We start from the raw sequence: 18,680 nt of genomic DNA on the forward strand, positions 1-18,680 counted from the left end.
TGTTAATAAAATCTTTATATTGTACAGAATATTTACTTGGGATAGGGATACTTTTTTGGATCCGTTTACTTCAATTTTCTGATAATATCTCATAGTAATAATGAATGTTTGAGTGACAACCGAAGTAAATTCATAAATATGATATATTTGAAACGCATTTTTCTTTTGTGAAAGTGCTGTCATTTCTGGTTGCAAATGGTGTGACAGCCTATGATTACAGTAACAAGGGCCTTCAGAATTGTATGTAGAATGCATATAACTTTTAGCAAGTTTGTGTATTGAAGGAATTTAATAAGAGGTTTTATGAAATCACAGAAGCCACCTTCATGGACTTTAAATATGATGGGTATGAAAGAAATTAATATTCTTGTACTCCACGGTTGGGTTGTATTAATGAAAAGAAAAATTGATGTATATTGTGCTTTTTTTTCCCTCTTTTTTGGTTTGTGCTATGACTGACTTTTTTATATTCTGCTAAGGAAAACAGGTAGATCCTTTTTTTTTAAGCTAGAGCTAGTGCTGTTTATGGACCTGTGGGCCCACGTGGAGCAGCGCTGCACATAACTGCGGGTGACAGTGATGTGCTTCTGGTGGGGGTGCAGTCACACTCTTCTCCCCTAAGGGGACACTGGCTTTGTGCACTCAAGGTAAATATGCATATTTATGACCCAATTCCATTCCAGCATATCAACTAGGAGAAATGAGTGCTTATGCTCACCAAAAGACATGAACAACAATATTCATAAAACTCTATTTGAAATAGCTAGAAATTGGAAACAAATGTCTGTCCGCAGTGGAACAGATGAGTAAATTGTGGTATGGTTATACTGTAAAATTCTGTGCAGCACTGAGGGTGACCAGACTCTCCTACGTGCAGCAGCCTGAACCATGCTCACTGACACAGCGTTGAGAGGAAGAAGCAGGTGCAAAAGAATGCCTGCTGTCTGCTTCCGCTGTCATTGCTCCCTTTGCAGGAAGCCAGCACAGCCCCTCTGTGGAGAGGAAGGTCAGAGTACCGATCGCATCTTGCGTAGGGAACAGGTACAGCAGAGTCTGCCTGGGTGCTAGAAATAGACATTCTGTATCCTGATCTGGGTGGTGGTTATGTGTGTATCTGAATGTAAAGGAATCATCCAGCCCTTTTATACACATGGAATATTTATGTACTTCACTATATGTAAGTTATACCTAACTTTAAAAGAGGGGGGAAATTGATTTTGCAAACTTAAAAATCTTGACAACAGAGTGATTATGATTTAGTAAGTACAGCCCATTACATACCTCTTCCAAATACGTCTGCGTACCTTCATGTAATAGTTCCTCGGTCATGAAAGCCACTAAAGCCAAGTATCAACATAAAATGAGCTTAGAGTTAGACCTTCAAATCATGTTAATTTCAATTCTAAAACACTTTTATATTGTTAAATGAAAATTCCACCACAAACAATTGCAGTAGATTGTATTAATGTTTGCCAAAGTCCCTTTGTCTCCCTGGGAGAGGGTTCTCCTGCCCTGCCCGTTGGCGTCAGACCTGGCCCTGGGGAGGCAGCGTGGACAGCCTCCAGCCAGAGCCCGAGTGCCAGCAAGCTCCTGGCTCTTCTCCCCTTTTCCCTCTGCTGTGATCTCAGAAGCACATGTTAAGGTGAAACTTCCATAAACCTAGATCCCTGAGTGACCACAGTGATCAGACCCCATGACCCACAAGCAGACATACCACATCAGCTGTTGTTTTAAGCTGCTGATAATTTGGGGTTTTTTTTTTTTTAACTTTAGCATAAGCTAGCTTATATGGACTAATAAAATAGTCCTCTTTATCTCTTCCTTTTCTTTTTTTTTTTTTTTTTTTTTTTGAGACAGAGTCTCGCTCTGTTGCCCGGGCTAGAGTGAGTGCCGTGGCGTCAGTCTAGCTCACGGCAACTTCAAACTCCTGGGCTTAAGCGATCCTACTGCCTCAGCCTCCCGAGTAGCTGGGACTACAGGCATGTGCCACCATGCCCGGCTAATTTTTTGTGTATATATATTTTAGTTGTCCATATAATTTCTTTCTATTTTTAGTAGAGACGGGGTCTCGCTCTTGCTCAGGCTGGTCTCGAACTCCTGACCTCGAGCGATCCACCCGCCTCGGCCTCCCAGAGTGCTAGGATTACAGGCGTGAGCCACCGCGCCCGGCCTATCTCTTCCTTTTCTAATTTGTTTTTCTTAATTTATAATGTATAGACTAAATAATGTATGTATTTATATTTATAAGTTGTGTTTTATAAATGAATATATCATAAATCGTATATATTTTTCTAATATACAGAATGTAGTCACATTGTGTTATATATATTTATAAATCAGAGGGTATATGTTTCTATCATATATTATCATCTTCTGTGTATTTATATGTAAGTATACATGTATCAAGAGGACTCAAATTCTTTTACCTAAGATTTGCACAATCAAAAAAAAGTTTCAAGACTCCTCTCCCAGTCTATGCCTCCTGGTGGCAGGCTCCGGGCCAGTCATCTCTGAGGTCCCTTTCTATACTGGGTTGTCAGCATATGTTTGAACAAAGGCATGCTTGAGTAAATGAAAGAGTAAATAGTTTCCCAGTCTGAAAGTCACTCTAAGTCTTAACATTTTCTCCTGATGAAAAACTGAAAGTTGGAAATGCGTACGATCCAGCAGTCTCTCTGCTGGGTGTCCATCCGTAGAGGAATTCAGTATGTCAAAGAGGACATCTGCGCTCCCGTGTTGATGGCAGCGTTGTTCACAACAGCTGAGATGCAGACTCAGCCTGAGTGCCTGATGGACGAGCGGATGAGGCAAAGGTGGTGTGCACATACTGGGGAATACTGTTCGGCCACAAAATCCTGTCACTTGTGGAACATGGATGAGCTTGGAGGACATTATGTTGAATGAAATAAGCCAGGCACAGAAAGACAAATATCACATGTTCTCACTCATATGTGAGAGCTAAAAAGAAAAAAAAAAAAACAAAAAGAACTCATGGAGATAGGCAGTGGAACGGTGCCCAGGGGTCGGTTAGCGTAGTGGGGAGGGAGGGGTAAGAGGGAGGGTAACGGTGCAAAAGCCCAGTCAGGAGGAATAAGACATAGTAGCTGGTAGCACGATAGGGCAACTATAGTTAATAATTTATTATATACCTTAAAATAAAAGAGTGGAATTGGAATGGAATTTACCATGATATATTCACATGATAAACACTTCAGGTGATGGATACTCCAGTTACCTAGATTTGATCATTATATATTGTATGCCTATATCAAAATATCACATGTACCACATAAATATGTATAGCTATTATATATCCATAATAATTAAAAATAAGTAACTAAAGATAAGTAAACCAGAAAAAAGCCATTTCACACTGGCTTGCCTGTAGAAACCTAGTTGATGTCCACGTGTGCACTGCTTTAGAAACTGTGAATGAGAGAGGACCAAGCACGTTGTACAGCGTCGCTGGCTGGAAACAGACTTGGAGAGTTGGCCTGTTTTTGTGGTTTTAGGCTTGTAGTGCTGAAAGTAAAATACCAAACATCATTTTGCTTTGATTCATATTGAAAACCTGATAGATTTATTATGATACTTCATTTGGTCCATTTTAAAATAAAAATATTTTAGTCTAACTTCTTTTTACATACATCATTGCATTTTATCCTCACCACAGCTCTGTTGGTGTAAAATATTGTTTTCCCCATGTGGCAAATTTTTCAATTTGAAGAATCAGTACAGACTGTGACTCGTGCGAGGTGATAGAACTAGGCCCAATTCTTTTGTCTCCAAATTCTACCTTTATCACTCTTACCACGTGACATGTATCGGGTATGGAAAACAGGTCAGGCCGTAGGGGTAACAGTGCCGTGTAATTTTGTGTATCCTAAGGATTTGTCAATACAGCTGCCCCTGCACAACACTAGGGTTAGGAGCGCTGACCCCATGCACGATTGAAAATCCCCATGTAACTTTTGACTTCCCAGAACTTAACTACTCATAGCCTACTGTTGACTGGAAGCCTTAGCAATAACATAAACAGCTGGTTAACACATGCTTTGTATTTTATATGTATTATATTCTCCCTGAGCAGGGCTCAAGGACCATGGTCTCGCAGCGTGCTCCCGCTGACAAGAGTGGTGGCTTAGCTCCAAGGAGAAAGACAGCATGTGTATGTCCAGTTTGCCTTTCTTCTGACAGACAGTGGCTTATGACAGATAGTTTCCAAGTGTGGCAAAGTTGTAAATGAACAATGAAGACATCAGGAAGAGTAAAGGGTTGCATTTATATTTGGATTAAAAATCTGCACAAAAGTGTACCACGGCACTAAGCAACAAATTTGCTAGAATGTTAAAAGCAAGTGTTGATACTGGAGATGGAAGAGTAGCTGAGTAATTGTCAATAAAATTCTCAAGAGAAATAGTAAATATAGTAAGTTGGAATTCAGATATTTGAATGAAGATTTTCTTATAAAAAGTCAGAGGAACAAAATCCTGTCGATGAAATGCAGTGTTGCTTCCACCTCCTCTTCCTGCTCTTGGTGCTGGTGGTGGTGGCCGCCTCGGAGCACGTGCTGAAGCTGGCCTTGCCACTCGGAACGCGGACTCCTGCAGGCAGGCAGCGGGCGGGCTGGACAGTGCCATCAGCCCCAGGGCTTCTGAAAGCTGCATATTCCTTCCTGCATTTCTTACTATGTAGATGAGACTTTAAACTCCCCATTAGCAACAGGCTTTTCATATTTTTCTCTGCCTTCAATTTTATCATGACTCAAAATTGTTTTGAATTTCAAAGTCATTCCTTTTTGAAAGGCTTAATGGCAGAAACTTGTGATTGGATTTTATTTTTTGAATTGTGTATGGAACCGTATTCTGAGCATAGGGACTACACCTTATTACTTCTTTCCTATGCTCCACAGTAATCATTCCGGTCACAGGGATGCAATAGTAATGGGACCGCCTGGCATTTTTGCACCGTCTACAGAGTGTCAGGCAATGGCAGAAGCATTTCCCAGCATTCACTGATGTAAGTCACAGAGGCCACACAGCTAAATAGCAGAGCCAGGATCCCAACCCACTTCACAGCCCTGTTTCTCTCATAAGCATTAATTGGTTTTGATTTCATTGAAATCATTCTTATTTAAAAAAAAAAAAAAAAAGACTCCTTGAGATTTTGAAAATTGAACAGATACTCGAACCCTGTTTGTGAAATGTTATGTCCAGAAGTAATACCTGGTAGTATAAAACAGATACACTCATTTACATGTGTAGAATGAATCCTATTTTCTTCTCACTTTCACTTTGCTAATTGAAGTTGCCTTCTAATGAAAAAAAAATTTTTTTTTTGGCCAAAAGACTAAATTGAAACAAATGAGTTTAATTTGTCAGTTTATGTTAAAGTAATTAACTTTCTGCTTTTAAGGCTGAAATTCCATGTACCAGGTTTATGAACAATATGAAACTGATACTCTGTGCCAAACATACCATGTATTCTGTAACATTTTATATTAGTTTTACACAGCCCACTTTAACTTGGAATGGGAGGGGGGATTGTGTTTCTCTTGCCTATATTTTTGTCTTAAAAGCTATTTGTGAAGTTTATGAATGCTAAACTCTTGTGAATATAAATCCTTTCTTACAGATGGAAAAAATAAGCCATGAAACCATTTCACTGTTATTTTCACTGCTGGGAATGTTTTCTGTTTTCAAAAGGAAAGTTTTCCTATTCAGATGGATCATATTGCTCAATAGGAGATCATATTGATTAAAGAAAAAAAAAAAGATCCTGGGATGGAAGATAGAAAGCTGTAGGGACTGAAGTTATTCATTCAGACACTGCACATGAAGGGTGTCCTTCCCGCAAATAGTCATTTTTTTAAAATCCATCATACGGCAAAAGACATTTATCAGTTTGGGAATGAGTACACTGAAGTGTAGTCCGTAACCCTCAGGCCGCCGACTGGTACTGCTCATGCCTGTCAGGAACCGGCCACACGGCAGGAGGTGAGCGGCAGGCCAGCCAGTGAAGCTTCCTCTGCATTCACAGCCCCTGGCCATCTCACCCTGCCCCTGTTCGTGGAAAAGTTGTCTTCCATGAAACCCGTCCCTGGTGTCAAAATGTTGGGGACTGCTGCAACTAAAACACTAAGACCTAGGACTTAGAAAACCCTTTCTCAATTCCAACAAAAGCTAATTTTGTTGCAGAATATTTAGCCCTTTCTATCTGTTCTGTCAGTATTGATACAGTTTCTGGTTATCTTTTTTTTAAATTAGGCAGTAATTTTGATAATGTGTCTTCAGAGTATAATTGAATAATTTATTTGAAAAAAAATACTCCATAGTTCTTTCATGTAGTGTTTCAGTTTGACAATTTAAAAAAGTACATTGTGGGATATTTATAGTATTTTTCAATCTATTTTTATCAGTAGACTAGGAGTGATAACTGATTTAAGGCAAAAGGGTTTAAAAACAGGAAATGTGGTTTGTAAAGTAGGTAGTATCTCCAGAGTTTCCAGAGTTTGATTCTTATAGTATCGTCTGAAGAGTGTCATGTTTCAAAACAACATTAGGCTCAGTACCTTGAAATCAGTCTGTGTTTAAAGGAAATGCTTCATGGAAAAGTTTGCATTCTTGGTATAGGTTCAAATGGTATAGCAGTTGTTTTCTGTAATTACAGCATGTTCTTCCTCTCTCTTTTTTATACAGTCAGATTAAGTGTTGTGTAATTTTTAGTAAATTTCCTTTGACCTTTGTATTTGGCTTAAAATTTATTGTTTTAATGAAGAGTTCTGTCAAATAGCTATTTAAAGAATGTTTTAAAAGGGACTTTCATAGTTGAGGAGGTGCATATAGTAGGGATACTATTAGTTATAGTAATCAGAGAATCCAAGTTAAGAAGATAAAAAGGCATGAAAAAATAGGAGTACAATTTTGTGTGGCCTTTTCATTGACAGCTAAGCAAAATTCATGAAAACTGAAAGAAGCCCTTTTGACTGAGCAATTCCACTTCTAGGAAGATACCATACTTAAATTATTCTATTAGAAAATAAGAATCTAAGTCCATTACAGCATTATCTATAGTAGTAAATACTGAAAGGCAACATAACTGTCCATCAGTAGGAGAATGGGTAAATGAATCATGGCACAGCCATGCTACAGAATACTAGGCAGCCATTGAAAATTATAAGATAGATATATATGCATGGAAGAACAAAAAACCCAGTTAGGAAATGGGTCAAAGACCTTAACAGACACCTCATCGGAGTAAATATGCAGGTGGAAAACAAACACATGAAAAGATGCTCCATTTCATATGCCATCGGGGAATTGCAAATTACAACAGCAGTGAGATACCACTGCACACGTATTAAAATGATGAAAATCCAGAATAGTGAAAACACCTAATGCTGATGAGGATGTGGGGCAATAGGAACTCTTGTTCATTGCTGGTAGAAATGAAAAATGGTACAGCCACTTTGGAAGACAGTTTGGCAATCTCTTACAAAACTGAACACACTCTTACCATATGATCCAGCAGTGGCACTACATGATATTTACCCAAAGGAATTGAAACCTTATGTCCTCACAAAAACCTGCACAAGAATGTTTATAGCAGCTTTATTCATAATTGCCAAAACTTGAAAGTAACCAAGTAGTCCTTCAGTAGGTGAATGGATAAATAAACTATGGCACATCCAGGAAATGGAATGTTACTGAGCACTAAAAAGAAATGACCTATCAAGCCATGAAAGGACATGGAGGAATCTAAAGTGCATATTACTGAGTGAAACAAGCTAATCTGAAAAGGCTAGATACTATATATGATTCCAACTGCATGGCATTATGGGAGAGGCAAAACTATAGAAACAGTAAAAACATCAGTGCTTGTCAGGGGCTGGGGAAGGAGGAATCACAGAGGATTTTTAGCACAGTGAAAATACTCTGTATATGATGATATTACAGTAGTGGAGACCTCTCAGTTAAACATTTGTCCAAACTCATAGAAGTGGACACTACCAATAGTGAACTTAAAACTGTTCCAAAAAATAAAGTCTAGTTTTAAAAAAAAGATTGCAATAGGATGAAATAAGCTTCAAGAAGAGAATATGTAATATAATCTCTTTTTAGGAAAACAATTTATATTCATAGGAAAAGATCTGGAAGAATATACACCAAACTATCAATAGTTATTCCTAGGGAGAAGGATGAAAGAGGATCTTATTGGACTTTCACTTATTATTATGTAAATTTATATTTCTATGTTTTATTTCTTTTCAATGAGCATTTAATTTTTTAATTTTCTAGATAAAGAATTAAGAACAAAGGCTTGATCAATCCAAAATGTTCAGTATTCTGTTCTTTACTGTGGATGTTCTCTATAGAAGTTTGTCCAAATTATTAATAGTAATCAAATGTGCCTACATAACATTTTTTAAGTTACAAAGCATTTTCCCATACACCAAAGAAAATCAGAAGCGCAAATGAATTAAGTGACTTTACTGCTAAGATTTAAATCCAGGTCATTCTAATACTCAGCTTTGCACTGTCTATTTCAGGTTCTTACTAGGTATTATTCCCTAGGGATTGGCACAAAAGGAGCACTACCATCCTTTTGACATGTGAAGGGGACCATTTTTTCACAAATGGTGATGAAGATTCCTATCAAACAGAAGCCTTCCCCTTGCCAATGTGGGTTTTATTGATTACCTCAACAATTTCATTTCACTCAATTGCTTTCTTGTGCTATTTGGAAACAATATAAGTCTCCTCTCTCCCAAGTGCAAAATGGTCATTTATTTTATTAAATCAGGGTGTGTCTCCACTAGAATGTAAGCCACTTGAGTGCAGGCGCTTTCTGTGTATGTGTGTGTGTATGCGTGTGTATTTAGTCACTAATGTTAATATATCCCCAGCACCTGGCATAGTGTCTGGCATGTAATAATAACGGGCACTCAACACGTATTTTTAATAGCATGCCTATTCTAAAATCAAGTGACCTCCGTACTTGATTAAAAGAAGAAACTGACAAATATACCAAAAAAGAAGGCTGCTTTTCTATTTTGATGCATGAAAACAAGATGCTCGTTGGAAAAGCTTGACCGGCTGACTTACTGGAAGCCCCCCATGCGAGAAGCTGCCTACAAGTCCTTGCTCAGAGCAGAGATGAGCTTTGTTTTCTCCATGGGGAATTTCCACACTGGGCTACTAGATTAATTGCTAAGTGATAGTCTAGGTTGATACTGCGTGGGTGGGGACACTTTTTTTGTCAAATATCATGACACATTCTAATTTCATATTCAGAGAGTAGAGAAGATACATATTGTAAATGCTTAGAAGCTGTTTCTCATTCCTTTGCTTAAATAGCATGGAAAATTGTGGGGGTTTATCTAGGGGAACCTTTTTAAAAACAATACTTATTACTACATCAAAATAATGTAGCATGTATCCGTAGATCCAAGAAGCAAGTTAGTTTGCCTTATTTTTCCTATACACACTGTCACACTGACGATTCCTTCCCTAATATTGTGTGTACTGTAAGTCTGACATGTCGTGGCTCACTACTGTTGGCGTGCAGACTAAAACTCAGGTTTCCTAACACACTTATTAGGCGTTCACAATGTCCTACTATTTCTGGATATATTCCTAAGTATCCAGCACATAGTGAGTCTTCAGCAAATACTTAATGATTTATTATTTGAAGTAAGCTATTAGCTTAAGTATATAACCCAAAAAATAAAACATATTTGGAAAGCAAATAGATTCAGTCTCAGCAGCATTCTATTCTACTATACTTACTTTATTCAACTTGTATTTTTCACATGGATCCTCATGCTTAATTTCAGAAGAACTGTCTTTGCTTTCCCTAATCCTAGGAGAAGTGAGAAATGCATGCTCTACCACAGAGTACCTGCTTCTTACGTAAACTGAGGCCCGCACTTACCTTTGTAGGGAATGGCTCAAGTATCTCTTGACTGTGGATGTTATAGAATCCAACATCTATTGAAGTTTTTCTCTTATGTATGTATTCATTCATTTATGCATTCACTTAGCAGTTCATTTAGATGGTTAAGTCCTAAGAACTTAGTAGTGAGCAAGACAGACACAGTCTTTGCTGCCTTTTATTCCTTCATTAATATTTTTGAACATATTTTTGAGCATTCATGAATATTTTGAACATAAGTATTTTTAAGCATGAATATTTTTTGAACTATGTGCACATCTGTGTGATGAGTACTGAGGCTACAAAGATAAAACGGCAGATTGTCCCTACTCTGGTGGAGTGTACAGTCCAGTAGGGGAGACAGATGTTAATTGAGTAGTCACACAAATAATAGTAAAGCTGCTACAATGTTCCAGGGACACAGTGCTCCAAAAGGATATGAGGGGTGATCCACGTGCCACACCTAGGAATACAGGGCTGGGGCAGGATCAGTCCTATCACTTCCCGTTTGTTGACTGCCTGCTGTCTGGCCTAGCCTCTTAAAAAGTATTTCATTTAATAAATGTTATCTCTGTTTTATAAAGGAAAAAGCTACCAATCAGAGCAGTTCGGAAACTTGCCCCAAGGTGACTGATTAGTTAGCAATGTGTGTGAGGTCACCGTCTAATTCTGCCTGTGTCCCCCTTGGTCCTTCATTCAGGGCATGGCTCAGGTATGACCACAGGAGCAAGGTCTTCCCCGACCATCACTGACGTGTGATATTCAGCCATTCTTTTCAAAACAGTGCAAAGTATGACAAGAGAATTCCACGAGAATTCCAACTTCCAAGAACTTTGCTTGAAACCAGCGAAATAGTGCTGTCAAAAACAAACCTTTCCAATTATAGCACATCGCAGTTGTATCCGGGCTTTTTGCTGTTGTCATGTTCTTATATGCAAATTCAATTGTTAAGCAATTCCTTGTGCCACTCAAAGTGAACCTGCAATTAAGGTCTGCTGCAACTAGAGGACAGTCATGGCAGGACTGATTGTTGAAACTTATGTGCCATGTGTTTTTTCTAGTTATCTTGCCTTTTAGTCAACTACTATGTCTTTAAGAAAGTAACACCTCCATTAAGTGCACTGCTTTAGAATTGACAAAGTGCTCCTTCCCACTAAGCTGTGAGCTCCTCAGGGTGCGGGGTCGTATCTGTCTTGCTCACTTTCATATACCACCAGTGCCGAGCACATGACAGATACACAGCAAACGTGGGCAGAATGAGGGACTACATACACAGGACATTTTCATAACAGTTGTGGTGGCAAAGCAGGTATGGTCATCTGTGTCGCAGAGGAGGCAATTATCTGAAAGGTGAAGTTGGCTGTGTGAGGGAAGCCAGGATTTAGCTCCTAAGTGTTCTTTCCATCCACCTCAATGAACTTAAAAGGAATTATCAACCGTTAATGTTAATAATAGTAAAGTTAGAATAAAATTTAGTGGGAAGAGAACATGTACCATTAAAATTAACTGCGGCATGGTTCCTTTGTCATAGTCATGGACTTGAAAATGGTGCTATAACCAAAAACTGAATTCTGATCCTGCCCCCAGGCGCCACAACCTAGGTCCTGTGGAACTCATCCTGTGCTTCCTTCCTGCCGCCGTGCGGCCTGGGCTGTTCGGGCCACGCACGTACAAACCGCTCTTCCCAGACAGCTCCGGGCTCCTCCTCCGGCCTGTCTCGCCTCCTCATCCAGCCCTCCTGGTAAAGGAAGAGACCGTGAGGCCACAGGCAAGACCCAGCTCGCGCTTCCCGGCGCGGGCGCGGTGCGGTCGCCCGCGGTGTGTGGCCCTCCGCAGGCTCTGGGTGCCGGCGTTTGAAAGAGCGGACCTCCTCCCACACTTGGGACTTCGGGCAACATTTTAGAACAGAAAACTCGGCAGGCGGTTCAAACCAGGAAGCGTGTCGAGTGCGGTGCTCTGAAGGGCGAGTCTGAAAGCCTCGCTGTGCGCCCAGCGCCCGCAGGCCGAGCCGCCGCTCTGCGGACCAGCCAAGGGAGAAAGGCATTGAAATTCTGAACTGGGGAGACCACAGCGACTTCATCAGTTTCCTAGGCATGAACCCACCTAGTCTCTAGGCCCTTTGCCCTGACTTTGCCCACCCTTTGCCCAAGTGCTGTTCTTCAACCATTGAGCGATTTCACAAAACAAAGATAAGCAACTGAATGTTTCACAAATTATCTTAAATTGAAGTAAAAAGATTTCGTTTACGTATGTAATCCTTTTATATAGCCATCCGGCGCATATTTGCAGGTCAGACTTGCAATGACTGAGTACTCTGGGGTCTTACCCGGACCGGGCTCCGCACATGCAGAGCTGGTTGGAGACCTAGCGCCCGGCCCCCGCTGACGGTGCTGGCGGTGCCCGCCGCGTAGCAGGGCCGCAAAATAAATGTGTGTTAAAAGAATGAATGAGAACTTTTATCCATTTCCTTGCTTCTGTATTTAACTCAGTGAGTCGATTTTGGGGGAGAGGCAATCAATGATTTATTTTCATGTTTTAAGTTGTAACTCCAGGACGCGCATTGCTTGGGGAGGCTGGAATAGTATTGCAGGGAGCCCCGCCTCCAGCCGGCAGCTGCTTCGCTGTGTCCAGTTTCACACCCGCTCCTTCACCCTCTGGCCTGACGTGTGGTTTGACCAAGAGCCCTATTTCTGTCCACCCCTAGCACCACAGTTTCTTCCCTTCTCTTTTTCCAGCATTACCACAGTTTTTGGTATGAAGCAGTTATTTTTTATTTTGGTGGGAAAAGAAGGCAATTATTTCCTTTTTTTTTTTTTCTGTTCATAAAGGCAAAATCTCCTAGAAATACAAAATTTTCTTTCTTGTCCAAAGTTAAGCCCTTTAGGTCCTTACAGTATATTATCCATGCAAAACCTGTGGTCCACCTAAAATAGGAAGCTTGCTTTTTTTCCAAGTTTTCTATCAACAAAAATATAGTTCTTTTGGTTGAAAGTATCCTGTGCTTTTATTCTTACTATTCACAGCTTAGTCTCTAGAATCGCGTTGAGTGATTCAGATCTGTCTCCTTTACAGGGTGTTTTGCTAGCAATGCTCAGGCTGAGGGCTCTCGCCAGGAAATGCTTTTCCTCTCGGGTCAGAGTGGGAGTCGAGTTTACAGCACACTGCCACCGAGCATGTGACACTGCCCTGCTTCATTCTAAGTTTAATTTTCTGCTTTTTAGTCAGCACTCTGTCCCCCTCTGCTCTTTTACATTGAGGAATTCTCAAAGTTAGAAACTGCCCTCACATTTCCAGTCATCACTGCTAGAACATTGTTAGAACCCAAACTCCCGACACTTGTTCTTATAGTAAAATTGATAGGACCCGGTTCTCGCTGAGGGCAGAGGCTGCTGGATTTTTTATTCTTAGATCCTCAGAGCATCATTGGCCTACTGTTGTGTTTTTGTTTTTAGTGTTTAGTGTATTTAGCATATATTTTATGTTACCTGTATATCCACATGGCTGATCTTCCATGGGATTGCAGTCCGGGGGCTCTTGGCCCAGGCACAGCGATGGCGTGCCCCTGCCCCTGCTGCCTGCGCCCGCGGCAGAGGAGCCCTGGCTGCAGCGGGAGCAGTCGGGGGACATTGCTGTGGTGTGGCTTTCCTCCTACAGGAAGAGAGCTGCTCTGGTCCCCAGCACAAGTCAGTTCTTTTCACTTTCGCTTGTAATAGGCTCCTTCTGTTCTCTCCTACCTGCCAGGTAAGACTTCTTACCTTGCAATTATCCTTTCTCAGGAAGAACCAGTTCATTTCCGGATTATAATTCATTACCCTTCACTCAGCTTTCTCAGCGAATTCCATCAGCAAAATAGGATTAATAACATCTAAACCTTTGTATCCCAAATGAATGTATTTAAGAAATGGGCTGGCCGGGCGCGGTGGCTCACGCCTGTAATCCTAGCATTCTGGGAGGCCGAGGCGGGTGGATTGCTGGAGGTCAGGAGTTCGAGACCAGCCTGAGCAAGAGCGAGACCCCGTCTCTACTAAAAATAGAAAGAAATTATCTGGCCAACTAAAAATATATATAGAAAAAATTAGCCAGGCATGGTGGCGCATGCCTGTAGTCCCAGCTACTCGAGAGGCTGAGGCAGTAGGATCGCTTAAGCCCAGGCGTTTGAGGTTGCTCTGAGCTAGGCTGACGCCATGGCACTCAAAAAAAAAAAAAGAAATGGGCTTCTCGAAAGAAAAACAATATACTTATTTATACACCATAGTATGTGATAGAATCAGAAACTAGTCAAATATTTAGAATCTGCAAGTGCCAGTTCAAAGAGTTAATTATAGTGCTTGGTCTCTGTCTTAACTTTCCTAAAGAATCAGTAGCGAAGATGAGATTCTGGGAGAAGGTTATCCTTAACATTATTACTGTTGACATTCCATGATTTTACAATACAGATTTTTTTCTGTTCTATAGAAAAGGTATTCTAAGCGTGTGTAGTTAATTCTAGAAGGCATTCTGAAATGTTCCACTCCAAGTGAAAGTTATTGTTTTGGCATTACAATAAAGCAGCATTTTGATTTTATGTTTTTTTCCTTGCAAAATAATGATGATGAAGGCTCCTAATGAGCTTCGTGAATACCGGGCCTATCGCATGCTTCCTCTCCTTTCATCTTCACTGCCACCCCGCAAGATGGATATGATTATTATACTCATTTGATAGGTGAGAAAACAGAGATGCGCAGCCTTCTTGCCAAAAGGCACAACGAGTAGATATATATTATTGTATATTTCATGTGTATATATATGAAGAAATTGAAAGATTTTAAAATGTTCATTTTGAGGCCAACTGAACACCAGTTATAGACAGCATAAACAGTGATGGAAATGACAAACAGTGAAAGAAAACTCCTAACTAATTCAACATTTTTTTTTTTTTTTGACCTGTATGAAAATAGTCCTTTCACCATTTGGTTCTCAAAAGGAAATAGGTAGTGGTGGTGTTACTTTCTGTTTCTCCTCAGAAAACTCAGGCAATGCACTGGGTACAGCAGTGCCAGCAGAGGGGGTAGCTTGTGTTTCCACTAAATGCCTGTTTCCCTCCCCCATCTCAATTTCAGGTGTCAGAAACTATTTAAAAGAAGCATTGGTGAATATAATTGCCGTGCATGCAGAGGTAAGCTATCATTAGATGTTCCTAAGAGATATACATAACTGGAAAAAAAGACACAAATTTGATGGTTTTTATGGTGGTCTTTTCTTCCCTTCTGAATATGTCTTGGATACAAATAAAACACAACTTGGCTGGCTCTCGAGCATGTGCGTGCCAGCTCTCCCTCCCTCCCTCTCTCTCATGTGTGTTTAACTGTGAGTGTTTTTTCTGAAATTGTACATGTTTCTCTGATAGCTAAAACTAAATTCATTAATATTTGAGAGGTAAAGAGAAAGTACATTGAAAGGATGTTTTTCCTTTAAAGAGTGTGAAATCCCTTACCTTGGAAAAGGCATTAACCTCTTTTTAGCCAGTACACGAGTAAGCACTGGTGTCTCATTCCTGTAGCAGTGCGGTGTCACACAGCGGTTGGGATTCCAGAAAGGTAGAAGCTGGTTAGAAAGAGAGGCTCGAGGGCAGACTGCAGCTGGGAAGCAGATGCATGGTTTCCTGTCAGTGGTTTACTTAGGTTCATGTAGATGTTGCTGCTTCTGGTTCATGTGAAAACGTGCCCCCACTTGAAGCGTTTATCATCTTAAGCTTCATATTAACATCATTAGTTGACACCCTGGTTAGGGGACTCTTCTGAGGAACACTGAAAGAAGAGTCCAGAGCTGCCACCATAATCCCCACGGTGACTACCTGTTTTCATTCAGTAATTTCACAATCCATTACTCACTGCTTTGCCAGTGCTTTCAGCGTAGCTGTGGCCCACAGACTGATGGGTGACCAGATAAAATGGGGCAGAGCCAAGGGGCTACCGTTAGTCACTTTCCACTGTTGCTCAGAGCGCCTCTTGAGCGCTGTGCGTCTAACAGAGGTGTTTTTAGGATTATGCCGCCTCCTGCTTCCCAGAGTGTCTGAGCCCATCAAGGTAAACTGAAAAAACATGGACAGTTAAAACTAAAACAGCAGAGTGACCAAAGAAACAAAGATAATGCGACCTGGTTCCTGAATTTAGCTCTAAGTTTGAAGCACCTAGAGCAGAAAGAAAAAATATAGTATGTTACAGTTTTCAGTTCTTAGAAAAGGGAAGCATATACATTCTTCTATAAAAATAAAGTTTTTATATGATTTAACTTGGGTAGGAGTTTATCGCATAGCTCTTTTTATAATCAATATTTTAAACTGTGATTTTTATCAAAAATATTAAAAAGCTATTCTGTTAGGTTCCTATACAGTTAGAGCCTAAAATGAATCTTCAGTCAGTGGAGCATTTCGGTGGCAGGTGGGCAGAGGCCTGTGAGGTCTGCGGGAATCGTTACGGTGACGCTGCTTCCTAATGAGGCAGCTTTTATTAATGTCTGTTATCAATCACCATGAGATTATTTATAAATATTAGGCTTTTCAAGCCCCCTAAATGAAAAGTTAGTTTAGCCCAATGTCGGAAAGCAGAACTCCATTCATAATGTTTACTACTTACTATTTGCCACATGATGTTAAATTGCCAGAAATTTTCTCGAACACTCAAATTATGTTTGTGTCTGCCCAAATGTTTAATACTAGCGGCTCAATCTGAAAAAATGGAAAAGCTTAAAAAGAAAATATGATTGACTTTAATTTATAAATCAAGAGAGTGAAATATTTCACTACATCTCCAACTATAATCTCAGTTTGAAAGTGTCAGACTTTAAAGTTTGAAATTAATTTTGTAAGTCAAATAAAATGCAATATATATTTAGTACATCATACAGTGAAATTGGGAAGCTTGTTATCCAATACAGAATTGTGTACGCCATAAGAAATAATGTTTGTCATATTATGGTAAAATAATGACCCAGTATGTTTTTATTTCTGTAATTTCCTCTTTAGAAATCATGTTTCTTTCTGTGAAAGGGGCAAGAGGAGGAAGAATCTTTAAAATAGTTTTTATTCCATTAATATCAACAATGCCTTTCCAAATTTTATTTGCCAATATTGGATTTTTAGGAGAGTTATTTTTTGTTATTAATCAGTTAATACAATTTAAGTATGTGTTAAATTGTATTTAATTTCTTCTTTCCTTTCACTTGTAACTTTGGTCTTTTAAAAGTGTGACTTAGAAAACCTGTGAATTCTTTATTTTGAATGTTACTCTGTTTTTAACAAATTCGAGTCAGTAAAAAGCCCCATACAGCACCATTTCTTCTTTCAAACCTTGCATCAGGTGTTCACTATTTCCAAAGAACTGGTGCCTCGGGTGCTGTCCAGAGTGGTGGAAGCGGTTTCGGAAGAGCTCAGCCGGCTGATGCAGTGCGTTTCAGCCTTCAGCAGAAACGGAGCCTTACAGGTACCAGAATCATTCCATTTCTTGTTGGACTTCTATTTGTATTTAAAACATATAAATGTATTTTAGTCATCAATCTTATGATACACAGACAGATTTTTTTAAATGGATCTACTGCTTAGAGATGTACATATTCCTTCTTGCATAAGCTATACCCATGACTCATTGTCTACTAGTTCCAGAGTTTGTTTCTTTAAAGTAGAGCAAGACCTTAAAAATTCCTGTGAAATTATCTGAATGCAGATTCCTTCAAAACTTTTGTGGTTTTTCTTTTTATTTTACAGTCATCTTCACTACGTTCAATTCCACAGGAAATGTTTAGCATCTTACTTTTAGTAAGTCTTTCCAAAGCATTCAGTGCCATCTGCATAGAAACAACAAATACCTATCTCTTTTGTTTTAGCTGCGTAATTCCAACAGGTGTAACTCCTATAACCTGTTGCTTATTGGCACACATGTAAGCCAACGGGTAGGCACCACGGCACGCAGGCACGTGCAAGAGTCGCCTCCCACCGTGGACTCTCCATGCACTGGGAGCATTGCGAGTGTGTTTATAAAGCCGTGGCAGCTCTGCTTCCGGTGATGGCTGAGGAAGCTCCTATAAGTCTCTCCTTCCACAGATACCTATAAACTTGAATAATATCTAAAAATAAAATATTCCAAATTGATTTTAAAAAACCCTGAAGACATCACCACCTATTAGTGGGCAGATTCTGGAGGAAATGGCACTTGGGTAAATCTCCTGCTTTCTGTGGGTTTTAGCCTGAAGGCAGGCCCAGGGGGACCTAAAACCCTGACAACAAACCTGTTTTCTTTCTGGCTTGAAGACTAGGTTTCGGGGCAGTCACTGCAGGAAAATGAGGGAGGCGTCCCAGAGAGCAGAGGGCAAGAGCCACATACTCTGTGTGTACACTGGTTGGCCTCTTAAAACATATGCATGGTCATACTGCACTGCAGCCAGCCCAGCTGTGGCTACAAGAACTGAAGAAAGAATCGAGCTGCAGCCCAAGGGCCAGGAGTTTTCAGCTTGAGTCGAAATAAGTGCATTCCTTGCTAAAACAAACAAAACAAAAATCAACAGTCCTTAGAGGCATATCACAACCCAGAGTCTCCACAACATCACATTCATAATGTCCAGGTTACAAATTTAATTTAATTGAAATGCACAAACGGAACAGGAAAACGTGATGCACTCTTAACAGAAAAGACAATCAATCAACTGAGACCAACCTTAAGATGACCCAGTTGTTGGAGTTAGCAGGCAAGGATTTTAACACAGATGTGTTCAGT

The 18,680-nt window shown here is 40.1% G+C and overlaps 1 protein-coding gene across 2 annotated transcripts in view; it reads left to right on the plus strand.

Moving 5' to 3' along the window:
• The window catches only part of EXOC2 (exocyst complex component 2), a 197,584-nt gene that overhangs the window by 168,997 nt on the left and 9,907 nt on the right, over positions 1–18,680 (plus strand). For both annotated transcript variants that reach the window (XM_069493556.1, XM_069493557.1), the window contains 2 exons: positions 15,033–15,088; positions 17,271–17,393. In XM_069493556.1, the coding sequence (XP_069349657.1) occupies positions 15,033–15,088; positions 17,271–17,393 (179 nt within the window). The remainder of the gene's footprint in view (positions 1–15,032; positions 15,089–17,270; positions 17,394–18,680) is intronic.

Source organism: Eulemur rufifrons, chromosome 18, assembly GCF_041146395.1.
Source record: "Eulemur rufifrons isolate Redbay chromosome 18, OSU_ERuf_1, whole genome shotgun sequence".
NCBI lineage: Eukaryota > Metazoa > Chordata > Mammalia > Primates > Lemuridae > Eulemur > Eulemur rufifrons.